Below are 24,247 nucleotides of genomic sequence, written 5' to 3'. Positions count from 1 at the left end.
CCATGTAAGTGGTGGGCTGCATGCAGGGAATGGAGATGCAATGCATGTTTCTAGAAAACACACTCTGAGGTTCCTGGGCTCATCTGATAAGGGCCCACCCAGAGAGTTAGTGCAGCCCGTGCAGACAGCAGCTGTGGGCAGATGTGAGGCAACTCCAGGCTGACATGGCCGCCACATCCCAGCCTCTTCTTCCCTAGAAGGCAGGGATCTGCTCTCCACGCAGCAGGTGGTCTGCTGGGTGGTAGGCAGTAGGACTGAAGCATCCTCCCTTCATGAGGGCTTGGGCTGAGTTGAGCAGAGAGCCCCTTGCTGCATCCACCTGGGCCAAATTCCAAGCTGTCAGTAGCTTACAAGGACCAAGAAGCAGCCTGTGAACCAGCCTCCTGAACAGGGTAGGCCCCAAGGATAGGAGCCTTGGAAAGTGGAAGTAAGGCAGGCTGTGGCCTTCCTTTTGTGGGTGCCTGCTTCTACCGTGAGTCGGCTGCATTCTCTACCTCCAGTCTGTGTCTGTTTGGCTCCCACATGCTTTGGTTTACAGCTTTGGTTTACATTCTGTAAACCAAAGCATGTGGGTTGCAGCTGCTTCCTTGATACCTAAAAGCATTTCCACCTTCTGTTCCTGCTGCCAACCACCTCGGTCTCCACGCTCTCCAATCCAAATGCCCAAGAGAAGGATCTGATTTGGCCAGTTTGTTCTTTTCAGCTAAGCCACATGGGCTACCTTCAGCCAACAGATGGGTGTCTTTGGGGCAGATGCTGCCCTGGTGCAAGTTTAGAGATTGTGGGGTCAGATAGAATATGTGGTACACTCCTTCCTCCCAGCAGGGCTGTGGCGGGCAGTGTCCCTTAGCAGAGGGCATAGATGGGGAAGACACTCCAAACACATCTAACACACTACATATGTGCCTCCAAAGGCTGACAGCCCTTCCCTAACCTGCACTTGCTTTGGGCATTTCCAGGGTAGATATGGATTCCCAGTTGCCCCAGCGGTCAGTGCTCCCCCTAGTCCACACAGTGAGACTGTGAAAGCAGATACTCCGGGGGACTCCTGCACAGCTTTTGTTCTGTGGATGATGGGTGACCACAGACTCTCTGGTCAACCCCAGCCCATGGAAATTCTCAATCCGTACTTGGGAGACAGCCTGGAGCCCCACCCAGGAGAGTGCCCAAGGGAAACGTGCAACCATGAGGATCTACCGGAGCCTTGCGAGGAGCAAACCTGGGCCACTGACCCTCCTGAATCTACCAGACAAGATGCTCCTCCCTGGGGCTCTGGTGTGGAGCTCACACACCTGGGGAGCTGCTCTGCCCAGGGGGAGCACAGGCAGAGCACAGCATCACCAGGGTCACCTGCGAACAGCCATCTACTGGGGAGCCCACAGCAGAACCGGAGCACGTCCACGCAGGTAGTGTTCTGGGCAGGCATCCTGCAGGCCCAGATGTGTGTCCTAGACCTGGAGGAGGAGCTGGAGAAGACGGAAGGGCTCAAGGCTGGGCTGAAATGCTGTCTCCCCACGCCCCCTGTGGACCTCCCTGGGGTCACGGGCCTGCACTCCAGCCCACCTGAGGATGAAGACTCAGGGGAAGACAGCAGCGAGCCTGAAGGGGAGGGTCAGGCATGTCTGAGAGAGGGAACCCCAGACTCTTCCCCACAGTGGGTAGCTGAGGAGGACAGCATGTTCTTCAGCAACCCCCTCTTCCTGGGGAGTCCTTTCTCAGAGAACAGTGCTTCTGGAGAGCGCTTTTCCTGGGGGGCTTCAGACTCCCATGCAAGTGTGAGAACTGGATCTGAGAGCCCAGCAACTCTGGAGACTCACCTCCCAGAAGGGACGGTGCTGTGGGAACTGGAAAGTGAGCCGGATTTGGGGGACAGTGCTGCTACCAGTGGGCATCGTACCCCTCCATTCCCTGTGCCCGTCTATAAACCACACTCCATCTGCTGGGCCTCAGTGGCTGCCACTGACGGGGTTCCTGCAGCACCTCCTGGTCAGGGGGAGAGTGAGGTAAGCCCAGTCTTGGGAACCAACCGGGGCTGTGCTGGGAACACAGAAGGGAGGGTCTTCCTCGGGGGTCACCAGGCCCAGGACCTTCTTTTCTGATGCGAAGAGATTTTGGGATAACCTGCATCAGTATATAGCAGGGGAATAGAGCAGAAAATCAGGACCAGTGTTTTCGTCAGAATGATAGGACATTTTATCAATGCCATGATGTCAGCTGATGTCAGCTGATAATTAGGTCCACAAATGTCTCCATCTCACCAGCTCCAAGGGGCTATGCTTAGATACGTTTGGAGAACAAACAGCTCCTCCAATTGCAGCATGTTCCAGGCCATTCTGATTCTTCCCCTCCCACCTCCAAGACATTCCCAACTGTTAACAGGGCAGGGCTCAGCCTGCAAGGGTGACCTCTGCCCCTAGCAGAGAGATGCCTATTTCAAAAGTCCTGTCCTCTCTCTTCTTGACAGATTTCAGCATGTTGTTACTTTTAGCTCACCATCTGTCATTCTTCCCACGTCCAGTGTCAATAGATCAGGCCCATATGACAATGGCAGAGATTCTTAATATCAACTAAGGATGGGGACATGCTCTGTGAGACAATAGGGAGCACAGTTTTCCCAGGGAAGCCTCTCTTTAAGAGATAAGGAGACTCAATATGGTAGAGTGTGGCTGTAATTTTCTAATCTCTCAATTCCCTGAGAACAATGAAGAGCTATTACCCAGAGCAACTCTATTAGCCAAGGCAACTCTATTACCCAGAGCAACTCTATTAGCCAGGGCAACTCTGTCACTGGAGCCCCAAGATCAGAGGACCTCCTAGGTACTGATGGGAGTCCCCTCCACATGGGCCAAGGCCCTCAGTGTAGGGCAGTGGCAGTTAGGGCTGTGCCTGTGGAGGTCCATTTTCTCAGGACTTTCTTTTTTCTTTTTTTTTTGAGACGGAGTCTTGCTATGTTGCTCAGGCTGGAGTGCAATAGTGCCATCTCGGCTGACCCTCCACCTCCCAGATTCAAGCGATTCTCCTGCCTCAGGCTCCCAAGTAGCTAGGATTACAGGTGTGTGCCACCACACTCAGCTAATTTTTGTATTTTTAGTAGAGATAGGGTTTCACCATGTTGACCAGGCTGGTCTTGAACTCCTGACCTCAGGTGATCCACCGGCCTCGGCCTCCCAGAGTGCTGGGATTAGAGTCATGAGCCACTGCGCCTGCCATGGACTTTCTCTGAGCACTAACTTCTCAGAGGGAAGCCTGGGAGCACTATAAGTTGGAGATTGGCTTCTGTCTGTGAAGGCAGAGCCCATCCAGCCCAGTGCCTGGGGCTATCACCCTCCCTAAAACACAGCCCCTCCTTGGGCTGGCACCACCTGAGGCAGGGCCATCTGGGCAGACTGTGAAGGGAGGCCTCATGGGATTTGAGGAAGGCCCTGGGAGCAATTTTCCTCTAATCACCTCTTCTCTCCTTCTCTCCTCTGTTTCTCTCTAGACTTCTCAGGGAGATAGGCTTGGTCTTGCTCCATCTGCAGCACCGTGTGTGGACGAAGCATTCAACTGGGAATCAGGATGTATCGGATCTGATCTTGGCCCTGCTGCACATCCTGTGCAATCTTGGGCAAGTCACTTCACTTTTCTGGGCCTTACTTTCTCCATCTTTGGAGGAGGACTATGAGCCCATTCAGTTCCAGGACCTAGCACCGACAATCCTAGCATGTGGAGCTTCTCACATCCAGGACTTTCTGAACTGAGGCTTCAGCCTGGGTGGGAGGATTACGGTGGGGCTTCTGCCTACTCATGGCATCCTTCCCAACCCCTCCTTTCCCCATCATTTCCCTGCCTGGCCTCTCCCCCATCCACCTCTCTTTGCCTCCAGGGCTCATGGGAATGCCTTTGCCTCTCTCAACAGGCCTCTCCCAGCCCTGAGGGCTGGCAGGGAGGAGGTCCTTTTTGGCCCCAGGTGACTCTTAACTCCCAGGACAGAGGTGAGCCCTAATAAGGGGGTTTGGGAAATTGGGTCCTGGGAGGCTTTGGAATTTGGAGTGGGGACAAAGATCATTCTTGGATCCATGGTTGCCATTAATGGGTCCCATTGTATTGTGTTTAAGCCAGACAGACTTGGGGTTAAATCCTGCCTCTTTAGAAAGTAAATGAAGGAAATGTACAAAAGGCCCAGCATTTCTTACCTCTGGGTCTTGGTAGTTTAGCAAAGGTCCTGAGCCCTTAGTGGCCTGGAGGCTGGAGTCCTGGGAGCCCGCTGTCTGCTGCCTCTGCAAGTGGGAGAGGTCACTGCCTGAGGGAGGGACAGGGCATGCTGCCAGGCTTCAGGGGAGGAGCCCCAGGGAGGGAGCCTCTGGAGGTGGTGCCCAGGCTGTTCTCCTGCCTCCTGCCCTGTGCCCGCCTCACTTCACATTCTTCCTCAGGTGAGACGGAGGCTGGGCACCTCCAGGAATCTGGTCCCACCTTGGCCCCCAGCCCCTGGAGGAGCCCAGCTTCTTCTCCAGAGCCTAGCAGCCCAGAATCTGAGAGCAGAGGCCCTGGTCCCAGGCCCAGCCCTGCATCGTCCCAGGAGGGCAGCCCGCAGCTTCAACACCACAGCTCAGGCATTTTGCCCAAGTGGACACTAGACACTTCACATTCTTCACTCTTGGAGACGGATGGGGAAGAGCCAAGGTCCTTGAAGAAAGAGGAGGCAGGGGAGGCCCCAAACCCAGGCGAGGACGTAAAGAGTGAAGGAATAGCCAGGCCTGCAGAGACTGGAGACATCCAGCCTGACATTCACCTGACTTCGGCAGAACAGTAAGTCTCAGACTAATTGGCTGTCATGCTCTTAATGATGGATACATTTAAGAATATCCTAGTCTGGATGGAGCGTGAGAAATGCACATTGGAATTAAGCATACTCATATTTATTAAGCAAGGATTATATGAGTGGGCACCAGGAAAGAGTTTTGAGAAAGACCATAAGGTTCAGAAGCATCAGAAACAAAACAGCAGATAGTTATACACGTGGAGGTGAGATCTGAGTGTGCTGGGGCAGGGCTTTCAAAGAAGCATCCACAGTTGGAGACCAGGAGAGGAGGAAGGGGCGGAAGTGTCCAGGGAACCTGAGCAAGGGCGTGTGCCTGCCCAGAAAAATGGGAGTCATGCTGGCAGGCCAGGGAAGTACAAGGTCAGAGCTTGTGATGTGGGGATTATGGACAGCTTTGAATTTGAGGAAGTATCCGGGAGGCATTCACCAAAGAACCTAGGCCTGGGGCACTGGCTCAGATCTCATCAAGTGGAGGTTTGATGGGGACCAAGGGAATGGATCCTGGGGCCCAACATAGGATTGTGTAACCCCAGAACTGTGACCAGAGGTAGGAATAGGCCAACTGGGAAACCATCCTAGATGTCTACTTGTTCCAGAATGCTGCCTCAAGACTGTCAACCCCTGGGATCTCTACACTGAAAAAGGGGTTTTGTTCTCTAATTGGCTGAATGTGAGTCATATTAATGGCACTAGCAGGAGCCAGCAGTGGTTCATGTCATGGACATAATGGTGCAGTCCATGCAGGTTAGTTGTTGCAAGGGTGCCTCCCTGAGCTCAGGGCCTTGAATGGTGGGGCCTGGAGGAGCTGGACCCAGTGCCTCAGGGAAGAGACAGAGTCATAGCCAGACTGACTTAGCCTGGCCTGGGACGAGGAGAACCCCAAGAGGAAGGTAGTCATGCAAGGTCTCCAGGTCTGGGGCCCTGTGCTTCCTCAGGTAAAGCACAGCCATGTTCCGAGTTTAACTCACCTCAGGCGGCAGGTGCGCCCCTGTGAGGACCCCAGCGTTGTTTTCTCCAATGCAAGGCACGTGGGATTGTCTCCCTCACCTGTCCTGCGGTCCTCCTATACCTCCTTGTCCCTTCCCCACCTCCCAACTCTGGCTGTAGCCTCCACTCCTAGATCTGGAGCCAAGAAAGCTGAAAGGATGGGCTGAGAATGGGAAGCTAGGTGGGCTCTAGTAATGGCAGCAGCTGGGGTAGTTCAGGAGGTGGTCCTCAGCCTCTCCCTTCCCCACCTAGCAGCCTGGATGACTAGGAGACTGGGTGGTGACCTATGATCCAGTGTGAACAGGCCCAGGTGACCCCAGCAGACTCAGAACCTCCGAGTCTGGCACTAAGACTCTCAGATGTCACTCACTCTAATCTTTACCTGACTCTTCTGCTTCCCCCACAACGTCACAATCAGGTGTGGGGTATTCTAGTTATGCAAACATTCATTATCCAACTGACACAGTGAGGAAGTTGAACTGGTAAGCAGGAATTATCATAATATGAAAATGTTCCCTGATAAACAGACGCATAACATTAAGTTTCACTTAAGCACCCTCTCCACCTAACACAGACGGGTCAGGGTCTTTGTTGGTGACTTCTCCCTGCCTCTTGAGGCTCATAAACACTCCACAATGCAGGAGAAGCACAACAGAAGCTAACAGAAAAGTGTAATTACGAATCTTGTCAAAAAACATATGATTTCATGAGGTCTATGAAAGTGATGCTGAAAGACCTCACACATCACATGGAAAACCACTGACAAAAGAGGAGCCAAAAGAGACTGTCCAGTGAACAACGGAAGAGGCGGAAATAAAAATGAAGAACCAATTGTCACATCTAAAGAGAATTACTTGAATAATCAACTGACAAAGCCCTAAAATATGCTTTTAAAAATGACCTAGTCAATTAGTATTCTTACTAAAATAATACTTAGATGAGGGAGCACGTTGAAAAAAAAGTATGCAAATATAAATTATCATAAAATTATACACTTTATGTATTTATTTATTTATTTATTTCTGGGACAGAGTTTTGCTCTTGCTGCCCAGGCTGAAGTTCAATGGTGCAATCTTGGCTCGCTGCAACCTCTGCAGCGACTGAACCTCTGTTTAAGCAACTCTCCTGCCTCAGCCTCCTGAGTAGTTAGGATTACAGGCGTGTGCCACCATGCCTGGCTAATTTTTGTACTTTTAGTAGAGAGGGAGTTTCACCATGTTGGCCAGGCTGGTCTTGAACTCTTGATCAGACTGGTCTTGAACTCTCAAATCCACCTGCCTTAGCCTCTGAAAGTGCTGGGATTACAGGCTTGAGCTGCCGTGCCTGACCCCACTTTATTATTTTATTTTTTTAACTTGAATTTTCTTTTCTTTCTTTTTTATAACTTTTATTTCCATAGGTTATTGGGGAACAGTTAGTGTTTGGTTACATAAGTAAGTTCTTTAATGGTGATTTGTGAGGTTTTGATGCACCCATCATCACCAGAGCAGTGTACACTGCACCCTATTTGTAGTCTTTTATCCCTCACCCGCTTCCCACTGTTTCCCCGAGTCCCCAAAGTCCATTGTGTCATTCTTATGCTTTTGCATCCTCATAGCTTAGCTCCCACTTATAAGTGAGAACACATGATGTTTGGGTTTCCATTCCTGAGTTACTTCACTTAGAATAATAGTCTCCAATCTCATCCAGGTTTCTGTGAATGCCATTAATTCATTCCTTTTTATGATTGAGTAGTATTCAATAATATATATATGTATGTATTCAATCTATATATGTATATTCAATCATATATGATTCAATTACATATAATTGTAGATATATAATTGTGGGAGTGTGTATATACACACACACACACACACCACAGTTTCTTTATCCACTCGTTGTTTGATGGGCATTTTGGTTGGTTCCACGATTTTGCTATTGTGAATTGTGCTGCTATAAATATGTGTGTGCAAGTATCTTTTTCTTATAATGACTTATTTTCCTCTGGGTAGATACCCAGTAGTGGGATTGCTGGATCAAATGGTAATTCTACTTTTGGTTCTTTAAGGAATCTCCACACTGTTTTCCATAGTGGTTGTATGAGTTTATATTTCCACCAGCAGTGTAGAAGTGTTTCCTATTGACCTCATCCATGCCAACATCTATTTTTTGATTTTTTGATTATGGACATTCTAGCAGGAGTAAGCTGGTAGTACAGTGTGCTGTTGGTTGGTTGTTCCCGGATCAGTGCTGATGGTGNATAGTGGTTGTATGAGTTTATATTTCCACCAGCAGTGTAGAAGTGTTTCCTATTGACCTCATCCATGCCAACATCTATTTTTTGATTTTTTGATTATGGACATTCTAGCAGGAGTAAGGTGGTATTGCATTGTGGTTTTGATTTGCATTTCCCTGATCATTAGTGATGTTGAGCATTTTTTCATATATTTATTGGCCATTTGTATATCTTCTTTTGAGAATTGTTTATTCATGTCCTTAGCCCATTTCTTGATGGGACTGTTTGTTTTTTTCTTGTTGATTTGTTTGAGTTCATTGTAGATTCTGGATATTAGTCCTTTGTCAGATGTATAGATTGTGAAGATTTTTTCCCACTTTGTGGGTTTTCTGTTTACTGACTGTTCCTTTTGTCGTGCAAAAACTCTTCAGTTTAATTAAGTCCTGGCAATTTATCTTTGCTTTTATTGCATTTGCTTTTGGTTCTTGGTCATGAAATCCTTACCTAAGCCAATGTCTAGAAGGGTTTTTCCAACGTTATCTTCTAGAATTTTTATAGTTCCAGGTCTTAGATTTAAGTCGTTAATACATCTTGAGTTGATTTTTGTATAAGGTGAGAGATAAGGATCCAGTGTCATTCTCCTTCTTGCGGCTAGTTAATTACCCAACACCATTTGTTGAAAAAGTGTGTCCTTCTTGTGACTAGCCAATTATCCCAACACCATTTTTTGAAAAGTGTGTCCTTTCCCCACTTTATGTTTTTGTTTACTTTGTTGAAGATCAGTTGGCTGTAAATTGTACACTTTAAATGTGTGAATTGGATGGTATGTGAATTATAATTCAAAATAGCTGTTTTTATCATTATTATATTTTGAGACAGGATCTCACTCTGTTGCCCAGCCTGGAGTGTGAGGTACAATCATGAATCACTGAATCCTCAGCCTCCCAGGCTCAAATGATCTTTCCATTTCAGCCTCCCAAGTAAGTGGGACCACAGGCGTGTACCACTACACCCAGCTAATTTTTACTTATTTTTATTTTTGGTGGAGATGTGGCCTTGCCATGCTGCCCAGGCAGACCACAAGGCTGGTCTCCAACTCTTGAGCTCAAGCAATCCTCCCACCTCAGCCTCCCAAAGTGCTGGGATTATAGGCATGAGCCACTGCACCCAGCCTGTTACTGTTTTTAACAGCCTTTATGATCTTACTGTGAAAATCAAGCATGAATACAAGATGTCTTATCCAGCCAGAAAACTTGTGCTGGGAAAATTAAATTTTAGGCATTGTGTTTAATATAAGATTAAATAAACTTATTTGTACCATGTCTAGTATCATTTACCAAGATAAAGCTCCAATTAAACCTTTTCATTATTTGCTATGAAAGTATGTTCTCATTTTAGTTAGATTTACTTACTTCTATTTTGGGTTGGGTGAACTTTAATTTTTGACATGAAGAACCCTCCCTTTTCAGAGGCTGGAACTTCTCTGGCTACCAAGCCTATGAACCTCTCAACAGGGCAGCCTAGTTTCCAGATGCATATAAAAGATCGTTCTTTGGTTTCTGCCACTGATTGACATTCTGTCACCATCACCCAAGGACACCGTAATGGGAGTGGGGTTAACCCTCCCATTAACCCTGACCCAGCCGTGTTAGGTAGTGAGGGTGCTTAAGTGAATTCTAATGTTATATGTCTGTTTATCAGGGATTGTTTTCTTTTTCTTTTCTTTTCTTTTCTTTTTTTTTTTTTGAGACAGAGTCTCCCTCTGTCACCCAGGCTGGGGTGCAGTGGCCGGATCTCAGCTCACTGCAAGCTCCGCCTCCCAGGTTTACGCCATTCTCCTGCCTCAGCCTCCCGAGTAGCTCGGACTACAGGCGCCCGCCACCTCGCCCGGCTAGTTTTTTGTATTTTTTTTTAGTAGAGACGGGGTTTCACCATGTTAGCCAGGATGGTCTCAATCTCCTGACCTCGTGATCCGCCCGCCTTGGCCTCCCAAAGTGCTGGGATTACAGGCTTGAGCCACCGCGCCCGGCCCTTTCTTTTCTTTTCTTTGAGACAGCATCTTGCTCTGTCGCCCAGGCTGGAGTGCAGTGGTGCAATACTAGCTCACTGGAATTTCTGTCTCCTGGGTTCAAGCGATTCTCATGCCTCAGCCTCCCGAGTAGCTGGGACTACAGGCATGCACCACCATGCCTAATTTTTGTATTTTTAGTAGAGACGGGGTTTTGACATGATGGCCAGGCTGGCTTCGAACTCCTGGCCTCAAGTGATCCACCTACCTTGGCCTCCCAAAGTCGTAGGATTACAGGCGTGAGTACTGCGCCTAGCCCCACGGAATGTTTTCATGTTGTGATGTATTCTGCTTACTGGTTCAACTTCCTAACTATATCACTGGATAATGAATGTTTGCATAACTAGAATACCCCACACCTGATTGTGACATTGTGGGGGAAGCAGAAGAGTCAGGTAAAGATTAGAGTGAGTGACATCTGAGAGTCTTAGTGCCAGACTCGGAGGTTCTGAGTCTGCTGGGGGTCACCTGGGCCTGTTCACACTGGATCATAGGTCACCACCCAGTCTCCTAGTCATCCAGGCTGCTAGGTGGGGGAAGGGAGAGGCTGAGGACCACCTCCTGAACTACCCCAGCTGCTGCCATTACTAGAGCCCACCTAGCTTCCCATTCTCAGCCCATCCTTTCAGCTTTCTTGGCTCCAGATCTAGGAGTGGAGGCTACAGCCAGAGTTGGGAGGTGGGGAAGGGACAAGGAGGTATAGGAGGACCGCAGGACAGGTGAGGGAGGCAATCCCACGTGCCTTGCATTGGAGAAAACAACACTGAGGTCCTCACAGGGACGCACCTGCCGCCTGAGGTGAGATAAACTCGGAACATGGCTGTGCTTTACCTGAGAAAGCGCAGGGCCCCAGACCTGGAGACCTTGCATGACTACCTTCCTCTTGGGGTTCTCCTGGTCCCAGGCCAGGCTAAGTCAGTCTGGCTATGACTCTGTCTCTTCCCTGAGTGACGGCCTGGGTCCAGCTCCTCCAGGCCCCACCATTCAAGGCACTGTGCTCGGGGAACTCTTGCCACAAGTGTCCTGCAAGAACCCTTGACCCAGAGCTCCTGCATGTCTATCTCAAGTGAGAATCTGAGGACACCGATGAACTCTTCTAGGCTTCCTGGGAGCCCTATGCCCCAAGCACGGTCCCCAGAGGAAGGCCAGAGACCACCAGCTGGAGACAAGCTAGCTAATGGCATCAGGAACAACAAGGTAGCCTGGAACTTGGCCTCACGCCTCTATCGCCTGGAGGGCTTCCGGAAGTCTGAAGTGGCTGCCTACCTCCAGAAGAAGTAAGGGGCTTTTAGCCTGGGGAAGGCTGGAGGCTGAGGCAGCCAGGGAAGAGCTGCTGAAGGTCTCCCTCCACTGGCCACCCTCCCCTTCCCGTTCCTGCCCTGTTCCCTCCCCATCTCCCCTCCCAACTCTTGCCCCATACCTTCACTGTGTCTGCTGCTTCCTCTCAGTCACGGTCACACTGTGTCACCTCTTCTCCACACCCTTGGTCCTTGGGCCTCGCTGCCTTGCCAACCAGAGTCCATAGGTCTTTCCCGGTGTCGCCCAGTGTACACTGAATAGGGTAGCAGGGCATACCAGACCCTGGCTGCTCCCTTGTCCTGTCAGGACCCAAGGCCCAGTGTGTCTGCGCCCTTCCCTTGCTCACCCCCAATGCATCAGGCCCCATAATGTGTGCAAGTCCTGGGGGCCCCAGTGCATCTGCGGCCCCAGCCCAGGCCCCTAGTGCAGACTCCATGCCCCTTTTCCCTCTGCAGCAATGACTTTAGCAGGGCTGTGGCTGAGGAGTACTTGTCCTTCTTCCAGTTTGGAGGCCAGAGCCTGGACCGAGCCCTCCGGTAATGTCTTTGGGTCCTCTCTGGGGAGGCTGTGGAGGATGGCATGGGGCAGTGGCACCAGCCTGAGGCCGGGATCTGATTGGCCCTAAGCTCCTGGGCTCTCTCCTTGACTCTGGCCCTTCTTTTCAGGAGCTTCCTCCAGGCCTTGGTGCTCAGTGGGGAGACTCAGGAACGGGAGCGAATCCTCTACCAGTTCTCCAGACGCTTCCACCACTGCAATCTGGGGGTCTTCCCCTCAGTAGGTAGGGAGGGGCTGACCCTGACAACAGAGCAGGGAAACTTTGGGGTGCCCTTGTCTGCTTGGGAGTTTAGTAGGTGACAGTGAACTGGGGGGAGTGTGTTGGGGGCTGTGGAGAATGGAAGCATTCCAGGGTTTCTGAGGTTACCCCACCCAGTGTGGGCAAAGGAAACAGGAACCCTGGTTCCAGTGAGCTTTCTCTCCACTCACCTATCTCTGGGGCAGATTCTGTACACACCTTGACATGTGCAATCATGCTCCTTAACACGGACCTGCACGGACAGGTAAGACGGTGGAGAGAGTCCCTGTGGGAACTGAGGCCGGGGCTGTGGCAAAGGGTTTGGGGAGGAGAAGACCAGAGGCCTGAGACCAGGCAGGGAACACCCCTGAGGGATGTGGGTCTGGGGAGCTGGAAAGGGTTCCATGGTGGCTGGCTGGGGGGTTATTCTATTGGGATGGAGTGTGTGCTCAAGTCATCTCACTTCTCCGTGGATACAGAACATTGGCAAGAGCATGAGCTGCCAGGAATTCATAACCAACCTGAACGGGCTGAGGGATGGCGGGAACTTCCCCAAGGAGCTGCTAAAGGTATGTGCCATGGGATCTTCTTACGGGCTCAGGACCCGGGGATCCCTACTTAGGACCTGCAGCCTTGGTTCTTTGTTCCAAGGGAGATGCTGAGCTTGAGACTGGCTTTGCCAAAATATCCTTGAGAGAACAGGGCTTATTTATTGCAGGCTAGTAAGTGTGGTCCCTGGCTGGCAGCATCAGAAGCATCTTGGAATTTGTTAGCCATGCAAATCTGCTGGCTCCCTGTGCTGGACTTACTGAATCAGACTCTCTGAGACTGGGACCCCTAAAATATTTTCTTAAGTTTTCAAGTCATTCTTACCCCTTCAAAGTCTGAGAAGGGCAGAGCTACACACGGTGAAAGTCTGGAGCTCAGACTTGGGAGCCTGGTGTTCCTGGGTTTGAATTCTAGTCTTGGGCAATTTGCTCCCTCTTGGCCAACTCAAGTTCCTCCTGAGGGTGTTAACCACTTTACAATGCCATTATCAAGGTGAAATAAAATCTGTCAAGTGCTCAGCGCGGTGCTTGGCACACAGCATGTGTGTCATAAGCAATTAAAATCATTTGCTGTTTCATCACAGTCACGCATCACTTACCGATGAAGGTATGTTCTGAGAAATGCATCGATGGGCAATTTCACTATTGTGTGAACATTATAGAGTGAACTTACACAAACCTAGATGTACAGCGCACTGCACACCAGGGCTATATGGGATAGCCTATTACTTCTGGCTACAAACCTGCATGGCATGCTGTTGTACTTAATACTGCAGGCAATTCTAACACAGTGCTGTACTTGTGTATCTAAACATAGAAAAGGTACAATAAAAACATGATAGAAAAGATTAAAAATGATACACTTGTATAGGACAGCTCCATCATAATCTTACGGGACTACTATCATGTATACAGTTCATCCTTGACTGAACCATCATGATGCTGTTATATGGTACATGACTGTACTTCATGAACATTTACTGAACACCTACTATGTGCCAGACATCTTGCTAGGCACTGCAAGGGCTATAAAAGCAAGTGAGATAACATCTACATTAATACGTCAAACTTTTAGTGCATCATTCATTCATTTATTGCACATTTATTGTGGGGATTGGTCAGCCAGTTTCTTCTCCATCAGATCCCTCCCAGCAGGATGCCAGGAAGGCAATTCATTTGTCCTCCATGAGAACTAGTTAAGGCCTCACTAAGCATGGGCAGGACAGGGACTTGTCTGCCTTGGTCATCATCTTTTTTTGTTTGTTTGTTTTTTGAGATGGAATCTCGTCCTGTCACCCAGGCTGGAGTGCAGTGGTGTGATCTTGGCTCACTGCAACCTCCGCCTCCCAGGTTCAAGCAATTCTCTTGCTGAGGCTGAGGCCTCCTGAGTAGCTGGGATTACAGGTGTGCGCCACCACTCCCAGCTAACTTTTCGTAGTTTTAGTAGAGATGGGGTTTCATCATGTTGGCCAGGCTGGTCTCGAACTTCTGACTTCAGATGATCCACCTGCCTCGGCCTCCCAAAGTGCAGGGATTACAGGCGTGAGCCACCACGCCCGGCAGGTCATCTTTATGTCTTTAGCACCCAGCATAGTGCTTGTCACTGGGAAATGCTCCAGAAATACTTTGCTGCACAGATGGATGGATGGATGGATGGATGGATGGATGGATGGATAGATGGATGGATGCTTGCCTACTCAAGGAGGAAGGGTAGCTATGTTGTGGGTGGAGGAGGCAAGCTGTACACATGCCCCTATCCTACCTCTGCCAGACAAAGAGGCTTTAGGCTCCACAGTCCTGAGTTTTCCCTGCCCACCTGTGTGCTTCTGTTCCAGGCCCTCTACTGGTCTATCCGCAGCGAGAAGCTCGAGTGGGCCGTGTGAGTGAGACCCCCTTTCCCCTGTCCTCCTCACTCCCTTCCCCTGTCTTTGGGCTGCCCTCCCTCTGTCACCCATCCAAGATTTAGAGAAACTCAAATAGTGCTCCCCTCTGAGTGGGACAAAGCCAGAGGCAGGGCTCTGGGGAGACAGCATAGAGGAACCCAAGTAATGCTGGAGGGCCAGTGGTAGTGGAACATGGGGTACGGCAGAGTTTTCAGGAATTGATGGGTCTGCTCTGAAGGAGGACTCCCTTTGGGGGGGTCCTGGGGTGTGGCTCCCCAGGAAAAGAGAGGTTGCTGAGGCTCTGGGAGACAATGGATACCTCCCAGTGGTCTTTGCGTAGTCAGCACTTCCAGCCCGATTCTCTGTTGTTCAGGGATGAGGAAGACGCAGCCAAACCTGAGAAGGCCCGGCCATCCCTGCCAGCTGGCAAGATGAGCAACCCCCTCCTTCAGCTGGCTCAGGATCCTACGGTGCCCACCTACAAGCAGGGCATCCTGGCTCGGAAGATGCATCAAGATGCAGATGGCAAGAAGAGTGAGTGTCTGCTGCCCACAAACAGGGTGGTGTGCTGGGAGTGGCCCTGCTCAGGTACCTGTGCGGATACATGCACAGGTGTGCAGAGAGATGGCCCGTGTTGAGGACAGGCAGCCAGCCCATGTTCCTTCCTCAATGTGTACTGAACAGTGACCTCGTGCTGGATGCCGTGTGAGGCGCTAGAGGGTAGGTAGGAGAACCCAGACAAAACAGGTCTAGTTATTCCTGGACCCCAGAGTCCCTGTAGTAAGATAGAGATTAGACAAGTGTGTCAATGTCTGGGACAAAAAGGTAGCAAGAGCTGAGTGTCTAGAGGCTGAATCAAGTGAGGAGAAAAAGGTTTTTGGTTTTGCTTTGGAAGTGGGATGTGGGGACAGGGAGAGGTAAGGCTCCTGGTAAGTGACGGTATCTGCACTGAACTTCGGAGAAGAAGAGGGTCTGGAATTTGGAAGCTGGGCAGACAGCATCCCACACAGAGAAAACAGCAAGCCAAGTTTGCTCAGAACATGGGGTGTGTGCAAGGGAGGTACACTTGTGGCAAAATTGCCAGGGCCTGCGTTTGGGCCTCATTCCGCAGGCAGCTGAAGGCTTTTGATTAGGGTACCAACATGACCAGAGTGGTGATCTCAGCATACTAATGTGCAAGCACAGATTGAACAGGGTGGGGCGACCAGGATGGGAATTAGCATTTGCTGTGAAGCCGCCGGGGCCCTAGGGCTCACCATACAAGACCAGGGTGGAGAGGTAGGGGGAAAAGAGGGCAGGTGGTGTTCCAGGTGGTGTTCAGAGTGGGGTACACAGGGAAGGACACCCCAAAGCTGGGCCCTGAGCCCTTGAGCCCCTCTGGATGGGTATGCAAGGTCAAGAGCATCCTGCAGGGACTAGAAAGCTGTCTGGTGGAGTTGTGTTTGTGCCTGGGTGTTTGCCACTACTTGGGGTAGTGGGTGTGTGTTTGGAGTTGGAGAGAGGATGATCTGTATGAATATCCATATTTGGGTGTGAGTGGTTCTATGGTTTCATTTACAGGAGGGATTGCCTGTGTGTGGAGAGACTCAATGTGTACTGAACAGTGACCTCATGCTGGATGCTGTTTGTTTATGATTGTATATGTTTTCTTGTGTTGGCATGTTCTGCATTTGTGTGCATCCTGGTGAGAGACTGGAGGTGGTGTGAGGGGCAGGGGGCTTATGCACACTTGTGTGTGTCTGAGTGTGTCTGGATGCTGGTGCCCCCACCTACATTTGTGTTCTGTTCCTGGAACAGCGCCATGGGGCAAGCGTGGCTGGAAGATGTTCCACACCTTACTGCGAGGGATGGTTCTCTACTTCCTGAAGGTAGGAAAGGAGCCAACACCCCTGTCAGAATGGGAGACTGAGAGAGGCCCAGAACTGTCTGGAGGGTGGGCAGCTGATGATAACCTCTTGTCTGAGCCCCTGTGACTGGTAGCAGGGAGAAGACCACTGCCTGGAGGGGGAGAGCTTGGTGGGGCAGATGATGGACGAGCCTGTTGGGGTGCACCACTCGCTGGCCACCCCCGCCACGCATTACACCAAGAAGCCGCATGTCTTCCAGCTGCGCACGGCTGACTGGCGCCTCTACCTCTTCCAGGCACCGTAAGTCCCTGGGGTGGGAGACTGTGGCAAGGCCTTGCCTTGCCCTAGTTCTCTCCCCACTGACCCTGCTGACACCTGAGGCCTGTGGACCCCGGGGGCCCTGGTGCGAATGGCCATACTGATCAGAAATTCTTAGAATGTGGCAGCAGGAAGAGGAGCTGAGGACCAGGGATGAAGTCCAGGCATTGCCTGCTTCCTCACCATCCTTGGCCAACGTTGCCAGCACAATATGCCTTTTCCTTGTCAGTGGGATCAAGCCTCCCAGTTCAGAACACAGGATTCTGGGAAGCTGCTAACGATTGACCAAGTTTGGCATTTGTTATAAAATCTGTTGCTTTCTCAGACTGTCCTCTTTATTTTTTATTTTTGAGACAGAGTCTCGCTCTGTTGCCCAGGCTGGAGTGCAGTGACTCGATCTCGGCTCACTGCAACCTCTGCCTCCTGGGTTCAAGCAATTCTCATGCCGCAGCCTCCCGAGTAGCTGGGATTACAGGCGCACACCACCGTGCCTGGCTAATTTGTGTATTTTTAGTAGAGACGGGTTTCACCATGTTGGCCAGGCTGGTCTCGAACTCCTGACCTCAGGTGATCCGCCTGCCAAGGCATAGCCACAGCGCCTGGCCTCCAGATTTTCCTCTTTATTGATAAGAAATGCCTTGGTCAGAGGTCGAGTGCCCTGCTAGTGGCAGGGCTCTAACTACGGGAGGCTGAGTCCTGAGCAGCTGGCCAGCTGTGCAACCAACCACAGGAGGCTGCGGGAGGAGGGTGAGGACCAACTGTGTGTCCCTGGGGACCAACGACCTTCTTTGCCCCAGCACTGCCAAGGAGATGAGCTCCTGGATCGCGCGCATCAACTTGGCTGCGGCCACACACTCCGCACCGCCCTTCCCCGCCGCCGTGGGCTCCCAGCGCAGATTCGTGCGGCCCATCTTGCCGGTGGGCCCCGCCCAGAGCTCCCTGGTATGGCCTCCGGGAAGGGGTGGGGTACGTTGAATTGGGAATGTGCACCTGGAGCCCTAGGACTAGCTCGGGGAGGCTGGAGGCCGGCTGCGCACCCGGCCTGGGAACTGAGGTGACCAGGAGGGCAGCACACCCGGGCCCGGAAAGCGGTGGAGGGGACGCCCGGGACAGCGTCCCTCACCGCCTGCCGCTCGCAGGAGGAGCAGCATCGATCCCATGAGAACTGCCTGGACGCTGCCTCGGACGACCTGCTGGATCTGCAGAGGAACTTACCGGAGCGGCGGGGCCGCAGCCGCGAGCTGGAGGAGTACCGCCTGCGGAAGGAGTACCTGGAGTACGAGGTGAGGGGCCGAGCCCACCTCCCCGCCGCTGCGCAGGACCCTCTCCGCCCTCTCGAGGCTGCCTCGGTCCCTGCAGCCGTCACTGCCCTGACCGCGCCGGGGCGGGGAGAGGCGCTTGTGTGAAGGCGGGGCCCGTGTGTGATCTCTGCAAAGGGGCAGGGACTCCCATAGGGACACCCGCGTGCACGGGCGTGCGCAAAGAGTGTGTGTCCCCATGCACTTAGGCCTTTCACCTCTTGTCCTGGGGGCACATAGCAGCTGCTTGTCTGGAAACACCCATAGCAGACATTATTTTATAGTTTTCTTTCTCCTGAGTATATTTGATTTTTCCCAAGTTGAAGGAATTAACTACATTTCAGCTGAATTGTTCCATCTAATACCTGCCAAATAGGTAGTATTTATGGAGCTTGTCTTCCTTGCATGGATTATCTCATTCAATTATCTAACAACTCTGGGTAGGTACTGTTATCCTCATTTTACAGATAAAGAAACTGAGGCACAGAGAAATTAAACTACTTGTCCAAACCTGGTAAATTTACATGCTGCTTCAAATGCCCCATTTATGGTCTTAACTAAGAAATGACCATGTTTTTTTGTTTATGTTTTGTTTTGTTTTGTTTTGAGATAAAGTCTCACTCTGTCTCCCAAGCTGGAGTGCAGTAGCTCGATCTCAGCTCCCTGTAACCTCCGCCTCCCAGGTTCAAGTGATTCTCCTGCCTCAGCCTCCCAAGTAGCTGGGATTACAGGTGTTAGCTACCACCCCTGGCCAATTTTTGTATTTTAAGTAGAGACAGGGTTTCACCGTGTTGGCAAAGCTGGACTTGAACTCCTGGCCTTGAGTGGTCTGCCTGCCTCAGCCTCCCAAAGTGCTGGGATTACAGGTGTGATCCACTGCCCCTGGCCAGTAATGACTTTTGTTGGCTCTACAGCCCATGTTGCAATGTTTCATCCCCTAGTCTCCCCCAACCCTCACCCATCCACCCACACTCCCCAATTCTGCTTTGGTGTCATGTCACTTCATCCGAGATCCTAACACTGGGTGCCTGCTTCAGGGGTCCTGAGTGCCTGCTTAGGGTGAGGGCCCACTGGGGAGGAAGCATAGGTTAATGCAATGTGAAAATAGAGGGAATCAGAGGCCACCCAGAGGCAGAGACCAGGAAGTGGGAATCAACATTGCCTCCTGCCAGTCCCCACTGCACCCTCATGCAGCCTTCTGCCTTTCAAGGCCCCAGCCTATCCCTTGACTTGGTGATTGTATCCATGGCTGTGAACTCCCCACTTTTCAGAGGCTTCAGGGTGTGGCTGTGAGGACCCAACCTCTTCCTCCCACTGACCAGCTAGGACCTTTAGCAAGCCACTAGCCCTCCCTTCCACAATGATTTGTGCCCCTCCCAGGGCTGGCATGAGGATCCAATGGGATGGAGGGTGAGGAAGCACTTTGTAAACTGGAAACCATATCCCAAGGATGCTAGCTGCAGGGGCCTTAGTAGTACAGTGTTAAGCAGATGAGGGTAGTTAGCATCATGCTCCACAGATGCCAATTGTTAAAATGCTATTCAGACCCAATTAGGGCTGTACAGATGTGAGCTGTTTGTGTGTAGTGCTGCAAAGCTCTCAGGCATAGTGGGTGACACATCTTTTAGTGCCTCAAAGATGGAACATGGCATAGAGATGTTAGTTACAGCACTCCAAGGGGTTGGTTATTATTAGAAAAGGGTTGGGCTGATATGTGTCATTATAATACCATCCAGAGGTATGCTCTGCAGTCTGCTTGCCCAAGCATTATACTGACACTCACTGTTGGTCCAGCCCTCTTTCTGCAGAGGTCTGTATCACCATAGCTTCAAGTACCTGTGAGCTGTCCCTCACGATTCTAGCCTCCTCCCGGCCTGGAGCCAGGATGGTGCTAAGGTGGTGGGGACTGTGTGTTGCAGAAAACCCGCTACGAGACCTATGTGCAACTGCTGGTGGCCCGCCTGCGCTGCCCCTCCAATGCTCTGGACCTGTGGGAGGAGCAGCTGGCGAGGGAAGCTGGAGGCACTCAGGAGCCCAAGCTCAGCCTGAAGAAGTCCCACTCAAGCCCGTCCCTGCACCAGGATGAGGCTCCCACCACAGCCAAGGTGAAGCGCAACATCTCAGAGCGCAGAACCTACCGGAAGATCATCCCAAAGCGGAATCGCAATCAGCTGTGAAGCCGCGCCACCTCAGAGACACTGGCCCCTGCTCCAGGGTACACTTGAGATGGACCTCCCTGGAGGAGACTTATTTCAATGAGTCCACCATGACGGAGGAGGCACCTCCTTTCCCTGCTAAAGGACAAACCTCATTTCCCTGTGGCCCTCATTCTCATGCTCACTGAAGCTTTCCTAATACTGCTGTGCTGCCCCCCACCCCCATGGCAGTCCCTCCGAAGCCCCAGTCCCTGGCCACACCCAAGGGAAGAGGGAGGTTGAGGACTTGACTTTCCTCCTGGAGCTCGTCCCATGTCACCCTGCAGGCCCCAGAATCCAGAGTGGCCTCATTTCCTAGACCTGCTGGGAACTCGGCACTTGTTTGAGAACCAGGGCATATGTGGTGTGGCCTTGGCTTCTGGGGGAGAGCTTGGGGCAGCAGAGGTCCCCTGGGCAACCCAGCCAGGGGAGCCACAGCCCTGAGAATGGTCTTGCTCTGGGAATTAGCTGACCTTCCTGGGGAGGCCCCAGAAGAGTGAATCAGGGACTCTTGAGAGATTCCCAACCAGCCTCCTGTGACACAGGGAGCAGGGTCGCTAAGGTCCTGCCTACTGAAGGGACAGCCTTCTGGGCAGGGACCTTGGGGGGCTTCAAGGGCTCCGCATGGCTGTGGGGCACCGTGCCTTTGTCTCCTTTCCCCCTACAGTCGTCCTTTCCCCTGAAGCAGATGAAACAGCCTCACATACCCAACTGCCCATCAACAGAGCAGGGCTGATGGCCTGAGTGAGGGCTGGGAGGGGTGGGGCCTCCAGAGCTTTGCAGTGAACCCTGGAACCCTGGGAACAAGAAGCCTTTGTTCCAACAGAGCAGGGAAGGAGGTTCTCTAGGTTCAGACCACTGGAGAGGATAGAGAAGTATAAGGTGGCGACAGTTTCCCTTAGGGGTCTGCCTGGCAGGAGCCACGGCTCCGGAGAGTTGTGAGGGATGGGATGGAGGCTGGAGACCAGGTGAGGCCTAGACCAGGCTTGGGAGACTCTTCTGTGTGCCTTCCTACACATGCCTTAAAGCTTCCTTCCTGGACGAAGGTGCCTGGACCCCTTCCCCATCTCTGGCAGCTCAGAGGGTCTCCGCTGCTCCCCCCTGGGAAATCCCCTCGTCCTGCCCTCTGGCTGCCTCCCAGCTGGACTTGTTCTCTGAGGGAGGTTCCGGAGACTCATGGACTTGGGGCTCTGCCTGTAGGAAGGAGGCTGGGCCGGAGGGAGCAGCCACCATTGTCTCTGTTCAGCCAAGTGTGCAAGTAGGCTGCCCGCCAAGAGGGGGCCTCTGCTACCCACTGCTGCCTGCCGGCTGACGCACTGCCTCCCCAGCCTTCCTGCTGGGCCACCCTCCTCCCTTCCCATGCTTGTAATCAGCTCTGGGGCCTGGACCTCCACAAAGTAAGGCTGGCCCTTGGAGGCCATGTTTGGGTCTCTGGCCAGGTCCTGGGGCTAGACCTTGCACCCAATGGGTGCACAATAAATACAGGTCAACAAAGACGGAGGTGTGTCAGTGTGTGAGGAAGGGAGGTCAGGCAGCTAGGACCACCTGCAGTGTGGCAGGCTTCATCCCTCTTTGCTTCAAGTGTGTATGTGTGTCTGTGCATGTGTGTAGTATCTGTGTCTGTGTGTTCATGCATATGCAGGAGTCACACGGTCGTAGGCTGTCAAAGCTGGAGGAGACCTCAGAATCATTCATTCACCTACTTGCTCATTTATTCACCTACTTGCTCATTTATTCATTCATTCATTTTGCAAATAATATGGGACGCTTTCTATGTGCCAGTACTAGGGGATTCACAAATGAATTAAACATGTCCCTGACTGCATGAGTTGACAATCTTGCCCCTGGTTTCCTGCTCTCAGTTTACAGATGCACTTTTATCTTGCTGGGGAAGTGTGCTGAAAAGACACATTCCCAGCCCACACCCAGGGATGCTGATTCAGTCAGCCTGGGTCAGGGGGATAGATAAATATGTTGGGTAACTCTGATGTGTAAGTAGCAGTTACCTGCAGTACAGTCCAATTGCCTCATTTGATTGAGGTGGAATCCCAGCATCGGGTGGACGTGACTTTTGGCCCAAGACTAATGCTTACAAACTAAATGGAGTAGGTTATTAGAACTCACTGAACATGCATCCTTTTTTCTTTTTTCTTTTCTTTCTTTCTTTCTTTCTTTTTTTTTTTTTTTTTTTGAGACGGAGTTTCACTCTTGTCACCTAGGCTGGAGTGCAATGGTGTGATCTTGACTGACTGCAACCTCCGCCAAATCAAGCATTTCTCCTGCCTCAGACTCCCAAGTAGCTAGGATCATAGGCGAGTGCCACCATACCTGGCTATTTTTTGTATTTTCAGTAGAGATGAGGTTTCGCCATGTTGGCCAGGCTGGTCTCGAACTCCTGACTTCAGGTAGTCCGCCTGCCTTGGCCCCGTAAAGTGCTGGGATTACAGGCGTGAGCCACCACACCCGGCCTATGCATCCTTATTTCTAAAACCATAAGAAAAGGTGGAAGTTTGAATGCATGGGTGTGTGACACTTTGATGCTCCTTTGCTCATGTAGAACCGGCACCTCTCTTTCACCTGAGCACGTGGAATCTTCAGAGCCAGATGATGGTGGCTGCCTGGCTTCCCATAGTCGATGCTGCCCAGGCACCTCTGCCTGGAGGGTCTGGGTTGTGGGCTGCAGTTATGACATGTGACCACTTGGCGGCGGGCTTGCATCTTTCTAGCTTCTGGCTGCTCAGGTGTCCTGCTGTGGAGCTGCGCTGTGCTCCCTGAAAGGCAGAAAGTTACTGTGTGTGCCCCTATGCCATCACAGAACCAGGACCTTCAACTTCGTCACACCCACAGTGGCCCAGGCCAGGACTCGCACCATCTAGGGAAGCCTCTCCTAGGGAAAAGATTGGGGCTCTGACATCTTCCTGCAGATGTAAAGAAAGACATCTCAGAAGTCTACGGGGACAGCCCACAGCTCCCCACAGGATTGCTCCAGGTAGCCCTGGAAGGTGAAAGCTGAGCAGGCCCCAGTCCCCATCCTAGGTATGGAACAGATCAAACCACCATAGGCCTATGTCTGACCTTCTTGTCCCCACCCCATGCTCCTCTGGCACCTGTGTCCTTCTCTTCGCAGGAGAAGGGAAGACAGAGGTTCTCAGTGATGAGCTCAGGCTCTGGAAGGGCAGTTGAAGTCTGGCTTTAGTTCTTCCTTTCCCATATAGGGTAGCTCAGCTTCCGGGGGCCTGGGCCTGCTGTGACCCAGGTTGACACCCCTGATATAACTGCTTCCTGGGCTCTCATGATCTCAGCTGAGCCTGGCTTTCTGCTGATGACATTTGTTTGTTGCTTGCCAGGCACCAGGGTAGATAAAAAGATCACTAAGACCTGGACCTTTTTCCTTTAGGAGGCTCTGAGTCTTCTGGAGATGGAGACATATGGGGTGTGTCGGGGTTGGAAGGAGCGGGACTGGAGGGTGGGGGTGAGGGGGGCAGAGGGAAACAGGGCTGTCAGGGCGGCCTAAGGCCAGATCATCCAGGGCCTCCAATGCAGCCAAGGACAGTGGCTTTTTGTGAATGTACAGTGCAATTTTTATTTTTTATTTTTTGAGACAGAGTCTCGCTCTGTCATCCAGGCTGGTGTGCAAAGATGCAATCTCAGCTCACTGCAAACTCTACCTCCTGGGTTCAAGAGATTCTCCTTCCTCAGCCTCCCGAGTAGCTGGTATTACAGGCATGCGCCACCACGCCCGGCTAATTTTGTATTTTTTAGTAGAGACAGAGTTTCGCCATGTTGGTCAGGCTGGTCTCAAACTCCTGACCTCAAGCGATCCAGCCACCTCGGCCTCCCAAAGCATTGGGATTACAGGTGTGAGCCACCGTGCCTGGCCAGTGCAGTGCAAATTTTATAGAGAAGAGTGCCAAGCTCAGGGCTTGGGGGACAGCCTAGGGATTTCATTTTAAGAAGATGAGCTTTTATCTGGCCGGGCACTGTGGCTCACA

At 51.6% G+C, this 24,247-nt stretch overlaps 1 protein-coding gene across 5 annotated transcripts in view; it reads left to right on the top strand.

The window, feature by feature from the left end:
• Positions 1 to 22,077, top strand: part of PSD4 (pleckstrin and Sec7 domain containing 4) — a 46,283-nt gene extending 24,206 nt beyond the window's left edge. For 4 of the 5 annotated variants that reach the window (XM_017891502.1, XM_017891503.1, XM_017891498.1 and 1 more), the window contains exons 2-17: positions 960 to 2,003; positions 3,482 to 3,607; positions 3,899 to 3,974; positions 4,413 to 4,788; positions 11,175 to 11,351; positions 11,829 to 11,909; positions 12,039 to 12,151; positions 12,373 to 12,431; positions 12,646 to 12,735; positions 14,550 to 14,593; positions 14,971 to 15,131; positions 16,395 to 16,465; positions 16,578 to 16,744; positions 17,560 to 17,704; positions 17,902 to 18,045; positions 19,980 to 22,077. In XM_017891502.1, the coding sequence (XP_017746991.1) occupies positions 1,071 to 2,003; positions 3,482 to 3,607; positions 3,899 to 3,974; positions 4,413 to 4,788; positions 11,175 to 11,351; positions 11,829 to 11,909; positions 12,039 to 12,151; positions 12,373 to 12,431; positions 12,646 to 12,735; positions 14,550 to 14,593; positions 14,971 to 15,131; positions 16,395 to 16,465; positions 16,578 to 16,744; positions 17,560 to 17,704; positions 17,902 to 18,045; positions 19,980 to 20,237 (3,021 nt within the window). In that variant the 5' untranslated portion in view covers positions 960 to 1,070 and the 3' untranslated portion in view covers positions 20,238 to 22,077. The remainder of the gene's footprint in view (positions 1 to 959; positions 2,004 to 3,481; positions 3,608 to 3,898; positions 3,975 to 4,412; positions 4,789 to 11,174; positions 11,352 to 11,828; positions 11,910 to 12,038; positions 12,152 to 12,372; positions 12,432 to 12,645; positions 12,736 to 14,549; positions 14,594 to 14,970; positions 15,132 to 16,394; positions 16,466 to 16,577; positions 16,745 to 17,559; positions 17,705 to 17,901; positions 18,046 to 19,979) is intronic. The other variant, XM_017891500.1, reaches the window with a different exon arrangement.
• The last annotated feature ends 2,170 nt before the right edge of the window (positions 22,078 to 24,247 follow it).

The sequence above is a fragment of the Rhinopithecus bieti genome, unplaced genomic scaffold (assembly GCF_001698545.2).
Source record: "Rhinopithecus bieti isolate Rb0 unplaced genomic scaffold, ASM169854v2 scaffold_20362, whole genome shotgun sequence".
Classification (NCBI taxonomy): domain Eukaryota; kingdom Metazoa; phylum Chordata; class Mammalia; order Primates; family Cercopithecidae; genus Rhinopithecus; species Rhinopithecus bieti.
This window is presented reverse-complemented; position numbering and strand designations above follow the sequence as displayed.